Source organism: Benincasa hispida, chromosome 1, assembly GCF_009727055.1.
Source record: "Benincasa hispida cultivar B227 chromosome 1, ASM972705v1, whole genome shotgun sequence".
Classification (NCBI taxonomy): Eukaryota; Viridiplantae; Streptophyta; class Magnoliopsida; order Cucurbitales; family Cucurbitaceae; genus Benincasa; species Benincasa hispida.
The window spans coordinates 91105157-91125983 of NC_052349.1; the positions used below are offsets into that span (position 1 = coordinate 91105157).

The window sequence follows — 20827 nt, forward strand, 5'->3', positions numbered from 1 at the left end:
TTTGATTTGCATGGGTGCGAGTGGCCAGATCATCGACTCAAACCTACCACTTTGGGGATTTATTTGATTTAGGAGCTAGGAACTCAGCTACCTAAGATGGAATTCAATCTTTCCTTAAAGTAGGGGTAAGTAGATAGATTGCTCCCTTAAGGACTGATTTTGGAACTTGAACGATGTGGTGCCACACACCTTCTCATGGCCCGAGAGGTGTTCACATATAGTAGGACTATGTTGTATTGTTCATTAGAGGAATCAGTGGTACTTAAGGAGTTAGATGTAACTACAAATGTAAAACGGTAAATTGACCCAGTTGTACTTACGAGCATTTGTGAAAGGTTATCGTACTGTTGATTGGTTATATCCGATGAACACATAAATATATCTGTGGTGAAAATAGTGCAACTGTCGATATTTAGTGGAATGTTTGATAGTTAACGAATAGTGTATCTTGTGGCTAAAGAGTTTAGTTAGCTATTCACATACCGTTGGAGCTTTGAGCCATAGGTCTATAAGGTCCCATTGGTAGCCCAATGGATTCAAGTTGAGAATCAGCCCAATGGATTCAAGTTGAGAATCAGTTTTTGGGTAAGTTTGAAGTGTTCAAATTGACAAGAGAGAGTTCGATTATATATGATATGCTTGAACTGGTCAATTATATATGATATAGTTTACATGATGTATAAGATACATTAATTGGAGGAAAATGATATAAATATGATTTATATCCAGTGGAGGAGAAAAAGACTATAGTTCATATGTTGCATATGATATAATATTAAACCATAGGTTATAAATATAATAAGATTATATATATATGTTTTTTTAATTTAAACGATTATGGGATAATTGTTGCTGGTTTTTTCTCCGTAACCGAATGAGATAATGGGAGGTTGCATTCAGTTTTTGTAACTGAAGGATAAAATGAAAATTGTTTTCATTTTGCAAAGATATCAAACATTCGCTCACCGTTTGAGTACACTGCCCATTGCCTAGCAAATCAAGAGCATACATGACAGCTCAAAGTTTACTAAACAATCGTGTACACACGCGCATTTACTAGACGGTTGCATAGAATTTCCTAAACGATCGTCTAGCTTTTTCTAAGCGATCACGCGTCCGAGCGTTTTACTAAACAATCGTCTATACGATCAGCCCTAGTTTACTACACGATCGTGTACTTCTACCTAGACGATCAAGCATCTATCTATACGATAGACCTCAGATTTCTCCCACTTGCTTGGTTGTAGTAAAAGATCGTTCCTTCCTCCTTCCCTCTACCAAATCCATCAGAGCCCACGCCTCATAGATTTTCACTCCGAGAATACTGAGGGTTCTAAATGGTGGTGCCTTCCTTGCTGCCTTGTTCGTGAGGAGTCCGTTCATGGGTAGACGATAGCGAGATTTGGTGGACGATAAGATTGATGATCTCAGCGACAACGAGATTGGCTGGAGTGACGAGAGGAGATTGAAAGGAGAAGAAAAGTTCTTCAACTGGTATGTATCTTGCTTTTTTGTTGTTTAAAGTTTCAAAGAATGTCGTAATTTGTTGATAATGCATAACTTGTATGTTTGATTGTGAATGTGGTAATTTTGTCACAATGAGTTTGGGATGATCTTGCTTCTGCTCAAAGGTACCCTTTGATAAGAGTTCCTTCATTGACGGTGTGCCTTCAGGCCACTAGACATGCCTGAGCCGACGAGTTCATTTGGATGTTATGATTTTGTGAATTGATAGGTTCACTTTCATGTTTATTTCTATGTTTTGACGGTGTGCCATCAGGCCACTAGGCATGCATGTCAAGGCAAGATAAGTTGTTCCCTTGGTTTGTCTTTCAGAAGTAGTTATAATTGTTTGACCCACTAGCCCAAACATTCTCTGCTTATGGATGTATAGCTTGATCCCGGTAATGGGATCACTTACTGAGTATTTTATACTCACCCTTTATTTTTATATATTTTTCAGATAAGGGCAAGGATACTTGGGTGACTAACAAGAGGAATTTGTGACAGTGCCAAAGGAACTAGGAACGCTTCCGCATTTGAATTTATATGTTATTTTATGTTTTTATAGTTTTCTTTTCACAAACCTTCCTTGACTAGATTTAGGGGTTAGAGATTTCTTTTTCGATTCATATTTTCTTTCATTTTTTAAAAATTTTATTTTCATGTTTAAGGGGTACCCCGATTCAAGTGATTTGAAATCTTGAGTTAAAGTCTGACTAGATTTTGTATTCACTTAAGCTGTCCAAGATTATGTTATATATATATATATATATATCAATGTAAACATTTATGCATGCATGTAGTAACAACCTCTTCTAGCTGTCTTAAGAAGTCGGGTTGTTACACTAGACACGACGAAGGTAGTTCGTTTCACCTCTATCCATGCACACATACACACTATTTTTTTGCAAGCATGCTAGCATATGCTTCATTTTTTTTAATGCTTTTTTCTATATATTTTTTTATCAGAATTGCAACTAATTTACTTTTCTTTATTTTTATCTTTTTTCTTTCTCCCTCTCTCTCTTTTATTTATAGTAGGCCCTATTTTATCCACTTTGTCTAGTTTTGCTCTAAAACAAGCATAGTTACTCCTAAGTCAAAGGTGGACCTTTTCGGGGTGACAACAGAAGTACAAACCAGATATCCCAATTCTGAGCAAGCAAGACTTTAATTTCGCAAAACAATAACTTAAAGATGCATGAGAGATAATAATTTTTTTAAAAAAATTAGGCTAAATTTATGATCATGCTTTCCTATCGTTCTTTCATGCAAATTTTATTACAGGAAGAGTGCGTCATAAACTATCAAGATAACAACAGAGCAAATGGTAAGCAAGACAATTAAGCACATAACATACTACCCAACGGGTACCCCATCCCCAACATAAAATAATACATTGCTCCGAAGTATTCAAGTAAAGCTCAAAAGGAATAAAAACAAGGGAACAGAAAACCTCCCCTGATAACAATGCAACACACGGGATGGTGGTGGTAGTAGGCTCGCCTTCTAAAAAGATGCTCTCTCCTTTAGGTCATCTCTACAGGAAAAAAAAAAAAAAAAAAAAAAGAAACCTAATCTAAAAGACAAATAAAGAAAGCAATAAAATTTTCACATTTTTAACATCGATTGCTTGATGCGACCTGTCTTTTATTAAGGCACAAAGAAATTCTCGTATTTCTCTGGTCATTTCTTGGATGAGTCGATATAGCCCGGTAAGGCTATAAGGTTCTTCATCTTTTGAAGAGAACCAAAGATGTCGAATTTGGTATTTTTAATTTTATTTGAAAAAAGGAAAAAGAAAAATCAAAAGATACTAAGTTCTAAAGGGAAAGGAAGAAGAATGAAGTTTTACTTTGGCATCCATGATTCAACATATTTGGACCTAAAATCAATGAGAGGTATTTATAGAAAAATCTTCCTAGCGTTGCAACACTAGAAACAACGTTGCAATGCTCGACAGAGGAGGGCCACAAGCGTCAGGGAAAACGTTGAAACCTTGAGCGTTCTGTAAAAAACTCGATACTTGATGTAGGATGATTCCCTACTCGATACTTGATGCTCGATTTCTCGATTACTTGACAGGCTTTTACTCGATAATACTCGATGGCAATTTATTCGATTACTCGATGGTTGATTGTACTCGATTATGCTTGATGCCACAAATAAAAATATAAATACTCGATGGAACTCGATGGTAACTTGGTAATTTCAACTCCTTTGAAGCCCAAATGCTCAAATCAACTCCAAAATTGATTCAAATTAACCCCGATCGACTCCAAATCGTCAATTCTACCTTTTAATTGCTCAATACCTACAAAATAGGGAAATAAACACGTAAAACTCAATAACGAGCCCGAATTAAGCTAGGAATAATAGCTCTTTTTTAGAGCTATCACTCCCCTATCAGACAAGTCCCCAAAATAGTAGGCTTGTTGAGTCTGTGATTTGACCACTCTCGCTTATACAAATCAAAGGACCGCCTTTATAGGCTGGAGTTCACAACTCACTCAGGATTCAGGTCATGTTAACTATGGTCATCCTGGTGAAATATAAGTCTCTATTGTGAATGACATTATATAATGAGACTAAACATTTCATGATGCGGTCTTATACAAACTTTCTTGTATATAATATCCTTGTTCACTTGTCTTCATATGAATGATCAAGATCAGATCATTTGTAGCACTTTAGAAGAATTGTAACACTACAAAGCGGGTCATACTCGTAGTGTCACCAGGATATGGTATCTAGCCTTATCCATCTACTATAGACTATTTAGGTTATCACTCAAATATGATCCACCTGTATGTCTCTACATACATGTTTAAGCTACAAAGATAACTTGGATGTTAGTTTATTGGTTTGTGGTTAATGCAACTAATTTTAAAATAAAACATCACATATTTTATTACATAAATAAAATGCTTGTACATTAGAATTATAAACTATGGGATCTTACGAAATTTAAGACATTAACCCCAACAATAACTATGTCATGGGCACTTGATGCAAAAATCCACATAGATGCTATGAATCTTGGAGAGACGATTAAAGAAGAAAATACGACATCCAGTCAAGACAAAGCAAAAGTTATGATTTTCCTTCGTCATTATCTCCACGGAGGATTGACAATGGAGTATCTTACAATAAAAGATCCCCATATCTTATATGAAAATTTGAAAGAAAGGTATGATCATCAAAAAACAGTTATTCTTCCTAAAGCTCGTTATGAGTGGATGCACTTGAGGCTACAAGATATCAAATCAGTAAGTAATTACAACTCCACATTATTTAAAATTAGTTCGAAATTGTTTTTATGTGGAGAAAATTATTGATGTTGATATGTTAGAGAACACATTTTCTACATTTCATGTCTCGAATATGCTCATGCAGCAGCAATATTGAGAGAAATATTTTAAACAATATTCTGAACTAATTTCATGTCTTCTTGTGGCCGAACAAAGTAATCAGTTATTGACGAAAAAACATGAATCTCGACTAACTAAAACGACATCATTCCCTGAAGGGAATGCTGTGAATTTTAATAATAATCGTAGTCGAGGTCGAGGTCGTGGTCATGGCCGAAGTCTTGATCGTGGCAGAGGAAGAAATTATTATTATTTTCATGGTGGTCGTTCTAATTATTCAAATTTTAAAAAAACCACACAAAATTATGATCACAAAGGAAAAGCTCCACAAGATAAGAGTTCAAAAAGTGTTGAAAATAAATGCTTCCGTTGTGGAATGATTGGGCATTGGTCACGTACCTATCGTACGTTAAAACACTTGGTTGATCTCTATCAAAGCATCATTGAAGGAAAAAGAGAAAAATGTGGAAGTAAATTTTGCATACCAAGATAATGACATATTTAACCCATCCCATATGATAAATTTGGATATGATGGACTTCTTTGAATCTCCTGAAGAGAAAATTGGCAGAATTGATGAAACATCGAGTATTTCCTTTGATTTTGAAAATATCTAAACTTAGTGTTGTTTTTTTTTTTTCACCTCTATGTTTTTTTCCCCTTTTAATAGATGTTAACCTTTGTATATTCCAAATGTTGTTTTTCTTATTATAATTATTTTCTTTTAATGAAGAAACCTAGATCATTTTCATATTTTAGGTGACTAAAAAATGAGTAAAGAAGATATATTTCTGACAAACAGTGCAACTATAAATATAATACTTACATGTAGAAAATATTTTTTCAAACTGACAATGCCGAAAGCAAAAGTCAATACAATATCGGGTTCTGTAAACCTAATTGAAGGGTTGGAAAAGAAAATATTATTTTGCCTAGAGGAACACAATTTACAATTGACAGTACATTGTTCTTTAGTCAATCAAAGAGAAATCTACTTAGTTTTAAAGATATACGTTGCAATGTTTATCATATTGAGACTAATAGTACAAATAATATGGAATATCTTTATATCATATCTACTGTCTCATATGAAAAACATATACTAGAAGAGTTTTCTGCTTGATTTTATGGATTATATTATACTCATATACGAGTAATTGAAACATGTGCAACAATAAACCTAAAGTTCTTGAATCTAGACATATTTACAATTTGGCATGACATATTAGGTTATCTAAAGTCTATAATGATGAGAATAATTATTGAGAGTTCAAATGGGAATCTATTGAAAAGCCAAAAGATTCTTCAATCTAATGAACTATCAAGTGATGCTTGCTCTTGAGGAAAATTGATAATTAAACCATCACTAGATAAAGTGGGGATTGAATCACCTACATTTTTAGAACAAATTCATGGTGATATATGTGAACCTATTAACCCACTAAAAGGACCATTTAGATATGTTACGGTATTAATAGATATATTCAACAGATGGTCATATGTGTGCTTATTATCAAGTCGAAATCTTGCATTTTCAAGATTACTTGTTCAAATAATTAAGTTAAGAGCACAATTTCTCAATTATACAATTAAAACCATTCATCTTGATAATGCTGGTGAGTTTATATTCCAAGTTTTTTATAATTATTGTATGTCAATTGGAATAAGTGTTGAACATCTCGTAGCTCATGTTTATACACAAAATGGTTTAGCAAAATCATTCCTAAAATGTTTGCAGTTAATTGCTAGACCATTGTTTATGAGAACTAAGCTTCCTTTATCTGTATGGGGACATGCTATTTTTCATACAACGTCACTTGTATGCATTAGGTCAGTATCTTATCATAAGTACTCGTCATTACAATTAGATTATGGCCATGTACCAAATATTTCCTACATGAGAATTTTTGGATGTGCAATATATGTTCCAATTGCTCCACCACAAACGTACTAAGATGGGTCCTCAAAGGAGGTTAGAAATATTGTTAGACATGTTTCTCTATCAATTATTAAACATCTTGAACCCCTGATGGGTGATGTATTTACTGCACGATTTGCTGATTGTCATTTTAATGAGACAAAATTTTCAATATTAGGGGGAGGAATTAAAAAGTTGGAAAAAGAGAAGGAATGTATCGTTATTGTCTCATTTAGATCCTCGTACAGATCAATGTGAACTTGAAGTTCAAAAGATAATTCATTTGCAAAATATAGCAAATCAGTTGCCAGATGTTTTTATAAATGCAAAGAAAGTAACTCACATATACCAGCTACAAATGTTCCATTGAAAATTGATATCTCAACATAGCAAGTTATCACTAATAAGTTTGGAACATGCCAAAAGCGTGGTAGATCAGGGGGTTCCAAAGATAAAAATCCTTGTAAAAGAAAAATAATTAATAGTCAAGAAGACTTGGAGGAGGATGTAAATACTCATAAAGTAATTCATGACATGACTAATGAGAAAGGTGGAATACATAAAGATAATAATGAGATTTCAATAAATTATTTCATGACAAGAAAAAGATGGAACCGAACTCATGTAGTTATTGACAACATTTTTGTGTAGAATGTTGCTTTTGATATAATATTTGAAAATGACGATTTTGAACTAAAATCTGTTGAAAAATATCGACATAGAAAAGATTGGCTTCAGTAGAAAGAAGAAATGGAGGCAGAATTAAACTCACTTTCAAAACGTCGGGTTTTTTTGACTAGTATATGATTCATATTAATACTATAGACTAGATGAGAGAATATAAACTATAGGTTATATCATATGCGATATAATAAACTATAGGTTATATTATATGCGATATAATAAATTATAGTTTATATGTTATATGAAATATAATATATAGTTTGAATTTAATTATATTAAATTGGTTTAATATAATTTAGTTTTGTATTTTTAATTCAAAAATTAATAACTCCGTTCTCTTAGTTAAGTGATAGGCAGAGGAGTAAGGATGGTGGGAATCCAATTATTGATTTTCACGTGAAAAAACATTTTTTTTTTTTTACAAAATATATCTCCATCTTCTTCATCAATTCCTCGACATTTTTTCTCTCAAATTCACTTTTTCTTTCACCAAAATTAACTCAGGAGTCCATCAAACTCTCTATGATTCTCACCTTGAGAATAACAAGGTAGTGTTGTGGTAGTGTCCTTGCACATACTTGTATAATTTAGGGCAAGTGAGAGATGTGTAATGGGTATATGAAGACCCTAATTTATTGTATTTATTTACAGTTCCCATTGTCTTGGATAGTGATATTATGTACATCCCACTAACTAGAGTTTTAGTTCAAATGGGAGTTTGTTGGGTTTTATGCCTTAAAACTCATAGATAATAAATGTAATTGATTGATCGTCATCAATAAAGAGTTATCAATGTTATTTCAATAAATGTTATTGATTGTGTTACGTTATCAATAAAGAGTTATTGATATCATTTCATCAATAAAGAGTAATTGATATTACTTCAATAAATGTTATTGATATTGTTGTATTCTATTTTGTCATGATAACCCTAAATCCAATAAATTAATATCTAAGGCTAGTCTTGAACAGTATGTGGCGAGATACATGGATCAATGTTCAAGATATAGCCAAAGGATTTATAGTATAGTGATAAAGTTGGGTACCTTATCCTAGTGATACTGGATATGACCCATGTTAGATTTGATACAAATGCAATGATCCAATGCGTTCATATAAGTGACATACGAGTGGGGTATCCTATGTAATGAGTTTGCATAAGACTGGACCACGAAGTAATAACTACTAGATTAACATTGTGACTAGTTAGGTTTCTATTTCAATAAGATGACCTCGACAACTTAGTATTAATCCTGAGTATATTATGAATTCTTGTTCATAAGGGGTTGTCTTTTGACTTGTATAGGTGAGAGTGGCCAGTTTGCTGACTCAATAAGCCTACCATTTTGAAGATAAGACGAAATGGGGAACTGGGAACATAATAATACAAGATGAAATCACTCATTCCTGACTTTAGGGTAAGTAAATGAGTGTTCCCTTAAGTGGTATCTCCAGGACTTGAACAAAGGACCCTACCCTTTCGTTAGCCCAAAAGAGTTTCTGTTTAATGGTTGGACCATAAATAAGTTGTTCGTTAGAGGAACACTGGTATTTAAGGATACAGAGGTAACCCAAAGGCAAAAAGGTAATTTGACCCAATTGATGTTATGAATACTCGTGAATGACTAACTTGTTGTTATTGGTTTATATCCGTGGACACAAAAATATATCTGCAGCGAGAAGAGTGTAGTTGTGGGTCTTTAGTAGAGTGTCCACAGTTAACGAATATTGTTTAATCTAGTTAATGAGTTTAATCAATTAGGTTTAGCAATTAATCTCATATCGTTGGAGCTTCTAATCCGTAGGTCCATCAAGTCCCCTTGTTAGCTCACTAAAGGATATTAATGAGGAATGATTTGAATTACTCAAATCAATTGAGGAAATTATATATTAATGTGATTAATATATAATTAATTCTATTAATACGATGATATATAATTAATATAGATGTGATCTATCTAAGATTGGTATTTTTGAATGAGATTCAAATATTAGATTTATATGAATTAGATTTCTAAAGAGATGTATACATATAAATATGTGATATTTATATGTTAATTAACTCTATTAAATATGATTTAATATAGTTATTTAATTGATTAAGAAATGACAAAGAGATGAGAGGATATAAATATATGATGTTTATATATATATATTAATTAACTATACATATTAAATTAGATTTAATATGTGGTTATTTAATTAATGTGTCAATTAATTAAATAAGGTGTTATTTAATTAGTTGACATCAAGGGTAAAAAGGGAAATATTTGGAGAATGGGTAAAAGCCTTCTCCATATAAATTCTCCTTATTAGCTCATTTAGGGAAAGCAATTTCATTTGGAGAGAAATGTTGTTTTGGTGAAAAAAACCCTAACCTCCACAAATTAATATCTCTATACTTTCTCTACCTTTTCCTCTTTTAAGGGTTGGAGACCACTTATCCAACTCTTAGAATTCCTAGAGAATAATATCAAGGTAATCTTGTGGTAGTGTCGGTGATCGTTGAGAAGATGTTAGTGTGGAGAAAAAGAGGAATTTCAAGAGGCTTGAGAGTTTACAAAAATAAGAACCGTTCTTCCCTTTTGTTATTCTTCTTTAATGCATGCTTAACATAATGTTTATCCTATTACTATTCTTTTTAGTTCAGTTTTTGTTTCTTATAAAATGGAAAATCGAATGCAAGGCAATCCCAATGCTTCCGCTCAGGATTCGATATCCCCCACAACTACCTCTTGTACCTTAATTACTACTAATCTTCTAATGAACAACTTATTTATCATTTAATCATAAACTAAGTCATTCTCGGATCAATGAGATGGTGGAGCCCGATGTTCAAGTCTTGAACTTAGTATTCAAAGGAACTACTCATCTATTGCCCTTTGAGAAGGACTGAGTTTCATATTGTAAGATTATGTACCCTTCTCCATCCAAATGGAGGCTTATTGAATTGGCTACAATGACCAGCCTCACTCATGCAAATCAAATAACAAACCCTTATAGTCAAGAGTTCATCATTCAATCAGGTGGCATACAATCATTTTATAAAATATTAATCTTTTCAATTAAAAAATCTGTACAGAGAGATAAAATGTTTTGCAATCCAATTTTTTTAAAACTTATCATATATGTCTCCATTTTTTTTCCCACAAAAGTATTGTAATTAAAATATGGGATGGGGAATCGAACCTCAGACTTCGAGGTCGATAGTACGAGCATTATGCCTCCATTTGAGCTACTCTTATTGGCTATATATCTCTACATGACAAACGATTTGGATAAAATTAATTGTAACAATTATAAAAAGGATCATATTCATAGTGTCACCAAGTTAAGACATTGTATCTTATCTATTTTTCACCATTTAGCTAGGTTATTTATTTAAACATGATTCACTCGTATGTCACTTGTTAAACAAAACATAAGTCTAGGTATCTCGTTAAACAAAACATAAGTCTAGGAAAGTCCTAAATAGCTTTCAATACATCATCAACAATAAAGAAAACATCTATGTCCCAAAAGAAAAGATTGTAGTATATCAATCACGATCAGGTGGGTGTGGGTACACGATCAAGTATTGATTTGTTGTGTTATGTTTGTACTTCTCAAAATAGAAGAAATTATGAAGTGTTAATGTTAAAGGAATAATAATAACGAGGTGTTAAATAAAATGACGACTTCTATTAGTCACAAAATTTAAATAAATAAGTGGATGTCAACTAAGAATAGTTTGCTGAGTAAAAAAAATGTAAAATTGATCTCTCTCTCCCTCTTTTTTGAGTCCAACAGTGCACAAAATGAAAGAATTCAAACTTTTGGCTGCAATTTAAATTTTGTTTTATATTTTCAGATTCATTGAGTTCAGCGAATATGTGTTTGATTGGTAGTCTGAATTTTATTTTAAAAAATTGGTTCCAAATTCTACGATGGAAACAATGCAAATTCTGAAAACAACTATTTTTAATGTATCCAGATTTTGAATTTAAAATTTTAAAATACAAAATTATATATTAAAAATGGTAAAAAGAAAAATAACACGAATATATTATTTCATATTATAGACTCAATAATTTTTGTTAAATTAAACTATGTAATATATTACATATTATATGATATTACGAAATAATAATTATATAAAAATTTTAGAAAAAAATACTTTTTAGTCCCTGAGTTGTTATGAATAGATGCAATTGATCTCTGAAATTTAATTTGACCATTTTACTCCATAAGTTTTCAAGGATAGATTTAAAAAATCTCTATTCACTAATACAATTATTAAAACTGGCAAATTTGTCCAAGTAGACTTATTTGGACAATACGGCTTGCTTATCGAGATTGATATATTATTATTTATTTTTAAGCTTTATTTACAAATATTTTCTTTAAAAAAAAAAAAAAAATCACTAAGTTGTTATACCTTATATTATACACGCATTTTATTTTATTCCATAATTTCGTCCATCTTCTTAATAAGATTTTTCAAGCATTACTTTTTGTTCTTAATCAACTCTTTAATTCTGCAAATTAATCAGAATTTTTCATATAGTTCCAATGAAAAATAGCATCTAAGAAAAAAAATAATTGTAAACTTATAAGAAATCAAAGGTGAATGAGGTAAAAAAAAAAAGAAAAAAAGAAGAAGCACTTACCTCTAAGTGGATGATCGAAAGACTGAAAAAATTAATTTTAGTGGTTGAAGTTAGGGGTGGACAGCAAAACCGCTTAAACCGAATCGATTTACAAAATCGAACCAAACCAAACCGATTTATAAGTAAAATCGAAAAAATCGGTTCGATGTGATTCGTTGGAATGTTAAAACCGAATTTAAATGGTTCGGTTTGGTTCCAAGTTTGAAAATCGGTTTCTAAACCGAACCGAATCGTTTGAATATAAATATATAAAATTATATATATATATAATATTAATAAAAAAAGTTTCCTTTCTTCTTCAGTAGTTCCAGGCTTTCTTTCGCTTTCGTTTCTTTAGAGTTTGTGGCCGCCGCTCTTCAGTCTTCGTCTTCACTCTTCATTTCAGCTTCAGTTTGAGTTTGAGTTCGAGTCTTCGTCTTCGAGTTCGAAATCGAGGTTTCATCTTCTCACAGTCCTCAACCGATTCCATCTCTTTGTCCTTTTTTATCTCCGATTCCATTTCTTCATCTTCAGCCGATTCCATCTCTTCGTCTTCCCCAATCTTCACTCATTAGTTCTCCTTCTCCCTCGGGCCTTGACGTCGACTGTCTTGACAGAAGATTCCACCCATTTTGTTCGCTGGTCGGCATCGGGCATTTAGGTAAAAAAAAAAAAAAAGAGAAATCGATCCTCAGTTTGGTTCGAATCGCACAAATGGTGCGGTTCGGTTTACTATATAAATAATATCGTTTTGGTTCGGTTTGGGTCAAACCGAACCGATTTCACCCTTAGTTGAAGCCTTTTCGGTGGTGGATGGATAGAATGCTTCTTCAATCTTTTGCATGGGTTGTTTATGAAGTTTGCAAGCATATTGATAAGGGCTTATAACTATTTTTTATTCTAAAAAAATTAGTTAATAAAATTTTATAAATGATCCTCACGCTATGTAAGCAAGCCATGTCAGCAGCTAAAAAGTTGATTTGGACGGACAATCCATTAATTGTAATGGTTCGGTTACTGAAGATATACTTTTTAAATCTATTCTTGAAAACTCAGAGTCTAAAATGACCCATTTGAAATTTCATGAACCAATTACATATATTTCTAAAAAGATTAAAATGGTATTTTCTCCAAAATTTTACTATAAAATAAGTTTATAAATGAATTAGTAATTGTTTATATTCAACCTGTATGTAGTGAGTAACTAAATATATTTTCAAACACATTTTGAAAAAGTATTTAAATTGGAATTTAATTTTTTAATGTGCTACCAAACATATATATGAAAACGTGATATATAACTCTGTTTTCTTTGAATATCTTATTTTTAAAATTCAGTTTTTAAATTGACTATTGAACAAACCCTGACTTTTTAGTCAATAATATTTTATGTCAAATTGAATTATCTTCATGTGGGTAAATTGATATCACTTTTAAATGTTAGGAACTTTAAAACCTTTTAAATGTAGAACAATCCAGGAGTTTTGTTTGGTAACTCATGTTTCTTGTTTTCAATTTGTTAGAAGCATTTTCAAAAGGTTGTAAAACAGTTTTATTTTCAAAACATAAATAAAAACGTGTGATTCTGATTTTATAAAATGTATGATAAATACCTAAAGAAAATCTCCTTAAAAAACTAACATCTTTATCTAAAAACTAATTTATAGTAAAAAAAATAACGCTTTTATTATTGTTGTTATTATTATTATTTTTTAATTTTAAGTACAATTACACTTTATAAAATGTATGATAAATACTTAAAAAAATCTCATAAGATACTAACATCTTTATCTAAAAACTAATTTATAGTAAAAAAAAATAATAATAACGCTTTTATTATTGTTGTTATTATTATTATTTTTAATTTTGAGTACAATTACACTTTTATTGAAAGTTTAGAAAGTTAGAATCAAGAAATTATAAAAAACTATATATAGTTTTTTCGATTAAAGAAGAAAAAAAAAAAAAACAAAAATACATTTTTTTTGTCTTAAGTTTTTTTCTCCTAATTTTTATTTGGTCCTTATTTTCCAAAATGTTGCACTTTTACCATTTGAAATTTTATTTTGATTTAGTTTTATGTTGCAAATGTACACTTTTACCTTTGAGGTTTCACTAAATATGCACTAATTTACAACGATTATTGAGTTGGGAGATTTAACATTAATGTATATTAAATAAAAGAATGTAATCTCATTGAGAAATTGAGGGTGCTCAATTCGATTGCATTTGAAATTTATATAGGATCCACTAGCCGTTGTATGTTACGTTACTGTTATTACCATTATATATATGGTTAATGTTACAGTATTAGAATTATGAAGGTGTTATATTTTTTTGTGAATGTTCTAGAACTCATAATTCGTGTTAAACATTCTATTTATCAATAATAATGACTTGTTGATTTTGCATCTTATTATGAAAATCTAATAAACATATCATTGGCTATAGTCTGAATACGGTAACTTTATGTAGTGACATAAACAGGATCAAGTTAACAGTATATAGCTTAAATGGTCTAGTAAGTATATGGATGAAATTAGATATCTCATTCTGCTAACACTATTGGATACGACCAACTATGTAGTTGAGAAATTGTAAAATGCTACAAACGATGTGATCCACAGATCGTTCATGTTGAGACATGTTAATGGGGGTTTCCTATGCAATGTGTTTGCATATAGACTGAACCACGAAAATAGTCACTTTTCTTTATAATGACTGTTTACGGTTAAAACTAACTATTTCATTTATCAAATAACCTAGGTTAACTCGATCTTAATCTTAAGCTAGCTATGAACTCCTGTTTGTTCGGGATTATCTTTTGATCTGCAAACGGTGAGAGTAGTCCAACAATACTGCTCAATAAGCTTCCCATTTTGGGATAAAACCGGATGAATAGCTGGGGACATAGCCTTGCAAGCTGGAATTCACTCTTACCCGATTTAGGGTTAGTAGATAGGTTGTTCTCCTAAGTATTGATTCCAGGTATTGAACAATCGAGGCCCTGCCTTCTCATGATAGATAAAGAATTTGATTCATAGGGATTATAAATCAGAATTGTTCATTAAAAGGTCAGTGGGAATTTAAGGAACAAGATGTATTCATAAGGGTAAAACGGTTATTTTGACCCAGCTGTGATTACGAACAACCTGTGAAAGATCGACTTACTGATTATGGGTATAAAGTGGACATAATATATCTACAGTGAGAGGATTTCAACTATGAGATATAGTGGAGTGTCCCATTAGTTAACGAATAGGAGTTAAATCGAACTAATGAGTTTAGCGGATTAAACTCGAATTGTTGGAGCCCATGATCTGTAGGTCAGCGAGATCCCCCTACTAGCTCGTAAATGGTTAAGCTTTAGAGTAGTTTGAGAAATTAATCTGAAACGTTCAAATTAAAAATTAGACGGAACAGAAGAATATATATATTTAAATATGATTTAAATATATGAAGATGGTTTTTTATGCAAAAATTAATTTAATATTTGATATTAAATTAATTAATATGTTTTAATTAATCTTAGAAAATTAAATTTTCAGTTTTAAAATAAACAAAGGTCTTAAAATCAAAATTTTGGTTTTAAGATAAATTGAAAAATTGGAAAACATGCACAAAATGGTTTTTCATGGTTTTCCATTATCATCTTCTTCATGCTCACACAAAACCCACTTCCTCTTCTTCATTAACTCCAAGCATGAGCTGCAAGGTATGCACATTTCTTCTTTGCATGTTCATCTGCAATAAATAAAGGAGAATGGAGTGATTTAGAGGGATGGATTCTACAGAAATTTTGAGAAAAAATTTTGGTTGAAGAAGAGTTCTTCAAAACTGAGTACTGTGAGCTTCTCCTTCGTTTTACATTGCTTCAAGCTGTTCTTGAGTCTCACAACTCGGTCTAAAGTTCCAAGAGGATAGTGGAGAAGATCTTGGGGTGGTTCACGGTGATCTATGAAGAAAACTATTGCTATTTGATCGAGATCTTGAAGAGTTCTACAAAAGTATGATATAAAACCCTCTTATTTAGATGAGCATGCTTTAGTTTCTGCCAAAATTAGTGAATTTGAATGCTTATGGATCATTGATACTTCCATTGCTTGTTATTACACTCTTACAATATTAATTATTACCGTTATCTTTAAGGAAGTAACATTAACAGTAAATACGACAGATTTGTAATTTTAAATAAATAGGATAACACAACAATCCAATTACATATGCAATCCAGACTAACAATTGATCTATTAATGAAATTTCATTATGATGGCACCTTTTTTTATTACGAATTGGTAAACGTGACCTTAATCAATTGTGATTTTTCTTAAATAAATTAAAAGATACCGCCATAGTGAGATTGACACATTGATATTGGCATGACTTGTATGCCAAGAGGTTCAATCCTCCAGCTCAACCATCGTTGTACTAAAAAAATGAATTAATAGATATTAATACTAAAGATTGAAAATAAGTGTTTGGTGAAAACCTAAAACTAAAAATGTAAATTTTAAAACTTATGACCAAATTGAAATAAAAATCAAACCTAATACAATTAGAATATTCTGAAATTTAAAAATTAAATTGAAATTATATTCAAAAGTTCAATAAATATGAAATATTTTAATATTAAAAAAAAAAAAAGAATAATAATGAGGAATTTAACCTTATCAAATAAATTTAAATTCTAATTAAACGGTTCTTCTGCAAACTCCCTCCTCACTTTAATGCCAGAAAACAGAACGCAAATCCATCACAGAAACCAAACCTTCTTCACCATCATGGAACAACGCTTCCTGTGCACTCGACAATGGCGTCCAATTCTTCTTCTTCCACCTTTGACGAGCTCAAATGGGTTATTCAAATTCGTCGGACCCTCGAAGAAGAACTCGACGACGACGACGACGGGATTCCAATAGCAATCTTCAAGGTCCCTAAATTGTTAATGGCGTCCGATCCACATTCCTACACTCCACAACTAGTTGCGTTGGGTCCTTACCATTGTTGGCGTCCGGAGCTCCATGAGATGGACAGATGCAAGCTCTCTGCCGCAAAAAGGGCTAAGAAATTCAGTCCTACAAGCCTCCAATTTCATGATCTCGTTGAACAATTGTCGAAGCTCGAGCAGAAGATTCGAGCGTGTTACCATGGTTACTTGGATCTTAACGGCGAAACTTTAGCTTGGATGATGGCCATTGACGCCTCTTTCTTGCTCGAGTTTCTCCATGTCTACGCCGGAGAATTGAAGATTCTCCGGCGAGTTTCTTCGGGAATGTCGCATTTGATGGATTACGCTGGGACGAAGCCGACACATAACGCCGTTCTCAGAGATACAATCATGCTCGAAAATCAGATTCCATTGTTCGTATTGAGGAAGATGATGGAATTTCAATTCGAATCCTCTGAACAATCTGATGAGATTTTGCTCTCTATGATGATCGGTTTATTCACAGAGCTTTCTCCATTCAACACCACGGATGGGATTCCAGAGATTCAAATTTCAGATTGCGCTCATTTGCTGGACTTTTTATACCAAATGATCACTCCTAAATCGAAAGGACCATCAGAAATTATCGAAATCCCTAATGAAATCGAACAATCTCCCCAAATTTTACACAGATCCAAGCAATTCCTCAAACGCCTAATTAGATTCACAAAGCGAGCGATGCAATCTCAACATATGAAGACGATCACGCGGCTGCCATGGACGATTCTCTACACGATCCCTCCATTCACAATCTTAAAACAACCCGCTGAGATTCTATTCTTCAAAGAGCAACAAGAAGCCAAGGAAGAAACAGAATCTCAAAACCCTAATTCAAATCCGAACGCGAATAGACCGCCATTAACGGAAGAAATAACAATACCTTCAGTTTCGGAGCTCTTCAGAGCCGGAATCCGCTTCTCGCCCTCCCATGGCGGAATCTCGACGATCACCTTCAACGCCAAAACCGGAACACTGTACCTTCCAACGGCGAGACTAGACGTGAACACACAAGCAACACTGAGAAACCTAGTAGCATACGAAGCGTCAAGCGGAATAGGGGCGCTGGTTTTGACAAGATACACAGAATTGATGAACGGAATCGTGGATTCCGACGAGGATTTGAGATTGCTAAGAGAAGGAGGAGTGATTGTGAACCATCTGAAGAGCGATGAAGAGGGTGCAGCGATGTGGAATGGGATGAGCAAATCGATCAGATTGAGCAGAGTATTGGAGTTGGACAAGGTGATTGAAGAGGTGAATGAGTATTACAACGGATTGTGGAGAGTGAAAATGGGAAGATTCGTGAAGGAATATATTTACAGTTCTTGGCCATTGCTTGCTTTAATGGCAGTCGCTTGGTTTCTGTTCTTCATCGCTTTGCAAGCCTTTTGCTCTCTGTTTGGTAGGTTGCTTTCGCGCCCTTCCTCCTAAGCGTTCTTGAAACTATTGGGTTAAATTGCAATTTGGTCCTCCTTTTATTGAAATATTCAATTTCATCCCTATCATTTTATTTCTATTTTGGTCCTCGCGGCTTTTTGTAGTTTCATATCTATGGAGTTAGGCCAAGCATTGATTTTTTTTCCCCTCTCAAATAACATGTGAGGTATTAGAATATATGAACCTTCGATTTTAAGAGAAATAATCCACGATACTTACTTTGAGTATTTGACACTATTTATATGAATGTCTTGTCTATTTTTTTTGAATATAAATTATTTTTTAATTTAGACTATAAACTTTCAATTTCATAAAAAAAGTGTTATTTTATGTAGTCTAATTCTTAATTTTTTTTTCACTGATGTTAACAAAAAAAAAAAAGTGTAAAAACATTCCTAAGTTAGTTAATTAATTTCAATGAAATAATCTTTTGACAAGTTTGGGCAATTCCCAAATTACCTGATGAATAATTTTGTTAAAACTCATAAATTTCAATCAATAATTTTCCTCGAATGTTGTTTTTCTCTAAACATATATAAATTTCATATTATATGTTTTATAATTCTTTGAATGCGTAAGAACGAGCTTTTTAAAGTGTGGGTTTTGCATGAAGAAACTGTAACATATTGTTCGCACGAGGTTTCCTGAGAGACGTATTTCGTGGAGTTGAGCTTGAGTTGGTGTTGGTGTTGATGCTGATTTGATGCGATGTGGTTCGATCTCTAGTACTCGATCCTCTAGTTCTCTCTTGGTTGAGTGGATGTGCTTGACTTGAAGAAGAAAGGCACCGAACGTTCTTGAAGTAGAAGTCTTAGAAGAGTCTTTATGTCTTCAAGGGTCTTTTGTCTTCTAGGAGTGTAATTTCAGGAGTCTTGGGAGTCTTTTACTTGTTATTGAATTATCTCTGTGTTCTCTGAATGCAGAATTGCTGACATTTTGGAATGAAAAGAACTATTTTATTTATAGAGCTCTTTGATGGACTTCATGGGCTTAGATATGGTCTTTGGGCCCAATTAATTGGATTTGGGCCTGACCCTTGAGCCCTATTAATTGAACTTGGGCCTAACCTTTGGACCCTATTAATTGGACTAGGGCATGACCTTTGGGCGCTATTAATTGGATTTGGGCCTATTTGGACATTTTAGGCCCAAATTAAGCCTATGTTTAGGCATAACTAGACCAATGTCCAAATTATAATGTCAAATTGGATGAAATTAATTTTACTCAACCCAATGTTCGTGGGAACACGTGACGTCATCAGAATTCATCTTCAATTTCAATTTGGGACACATATCTGTTGGGATTGGTGTCATAATTCTCCTGGCGCCTCGTAGTTTGTAAACTTTGTACATATTGTTATAAATATAATATGGGTTATTTTATTTTGCATTTACTCATATCCAATAAACAAAGCTCCATGGTTATTGTATGAAAACTTAAGCATGTATATGAGATATACAAGTGGATCATGCCGTAAGTGGTAACCTAAAAAGGTTTGTAGTATAAGGATTAAAGAGGGATACCTGATCCTTATGACACTATGGATATGACCCACTTTGTAGAGGTTTACAAGTGTTGTGAACTACTACAGATGGTTGATCATGACCATTCATGTAGAGGCATGTGAGCGAGGGTATCCTATACAAAGAGTTTGTATAAGACCGAACCACAAGATGACTAGTCTGTTTATATAACATCGTCGATACTTGAATCTTACATCTCACCTAAACGACCATAGGTGACATGACCTTAATCCCGAGTGTTTTGGGAACTCCTGCTTTTGAGGACGGTCCTTTGATTAGTATGGGTGAAAATGGCCAGATTGCTAACTCATTAAGCTTACCTTTTTGGGGTTTTGTCTGATTGGGGAACTGAGAACTCAGTTACACAAGATGAAATTCACTCCTTCCTCGAAGCAGGGGTAAGTAGATAGATAGTTAAGGAGTTAGATGTAACTATAGGGGAAAAATAGTAAATTGGCCTAGCTGTACTTATGAGCGATCTGTGAAGGGTTATCACACTGTTGATTGGTTGATATGGACACAAAATATATCTATAGTAAGAAAAGTGCAACTATCGGGTCTTTAGTGGAGTGTTTGATAGTTAACAGATGATGGAGAGTCAGGTTATCTGATATTCCAAATTACAGATCTAAATTGAACGCATTTTCAGTCGTGGTGGGTTTCTGCATTTGTGGATGAATATGATGAACGTTTCAGGTTTAAATTGCCTTTTTATTAATGCTTTCAGTATTACAAAGTGTTAATTGTAAGGGCCCCTGTGTTTTTGGGCGAAATTA

The 20827-nt window shown here is 32.8% G+C and overlaps 1 protein-coding gene and 1 long non-coding RNA gene across 2 annotated transcripts; both read left to right on the forward strand.

Moving 5' to 3' along the window:
• The first annotated feature begins 822 nt into the window (after nt 1-822).
• Nucleotides 823-2130, forward strand: LOC120070187. Its single transcript, XR_005479810.1, has 2 exons — nt 823-1494; nt 1964-2130. It is a non-coding gene; the product is annotated as an uncharacterized LOC120070187 (long non-coding RNA).
• Nucleotides 2131-16808: 14678 nt separating this feature from the next.
• LOC120080129 (putative UPF0481 protein At3g02645) lies at nt 16809-18522 on the forward strand. The gene has a single exon (XM_039034701.1). The coding sequence runs from the start codon at nt 16915-16917 to the stop codon at nt 18520-18522; it is 1608 nt and encodes a 535-aa protein (XP_038890629.1). The 5' UTR covers nt 16809-16914.
• The last annotated feature ends 2305 nt before the right edge of the window (nt 18523-20827 follow it).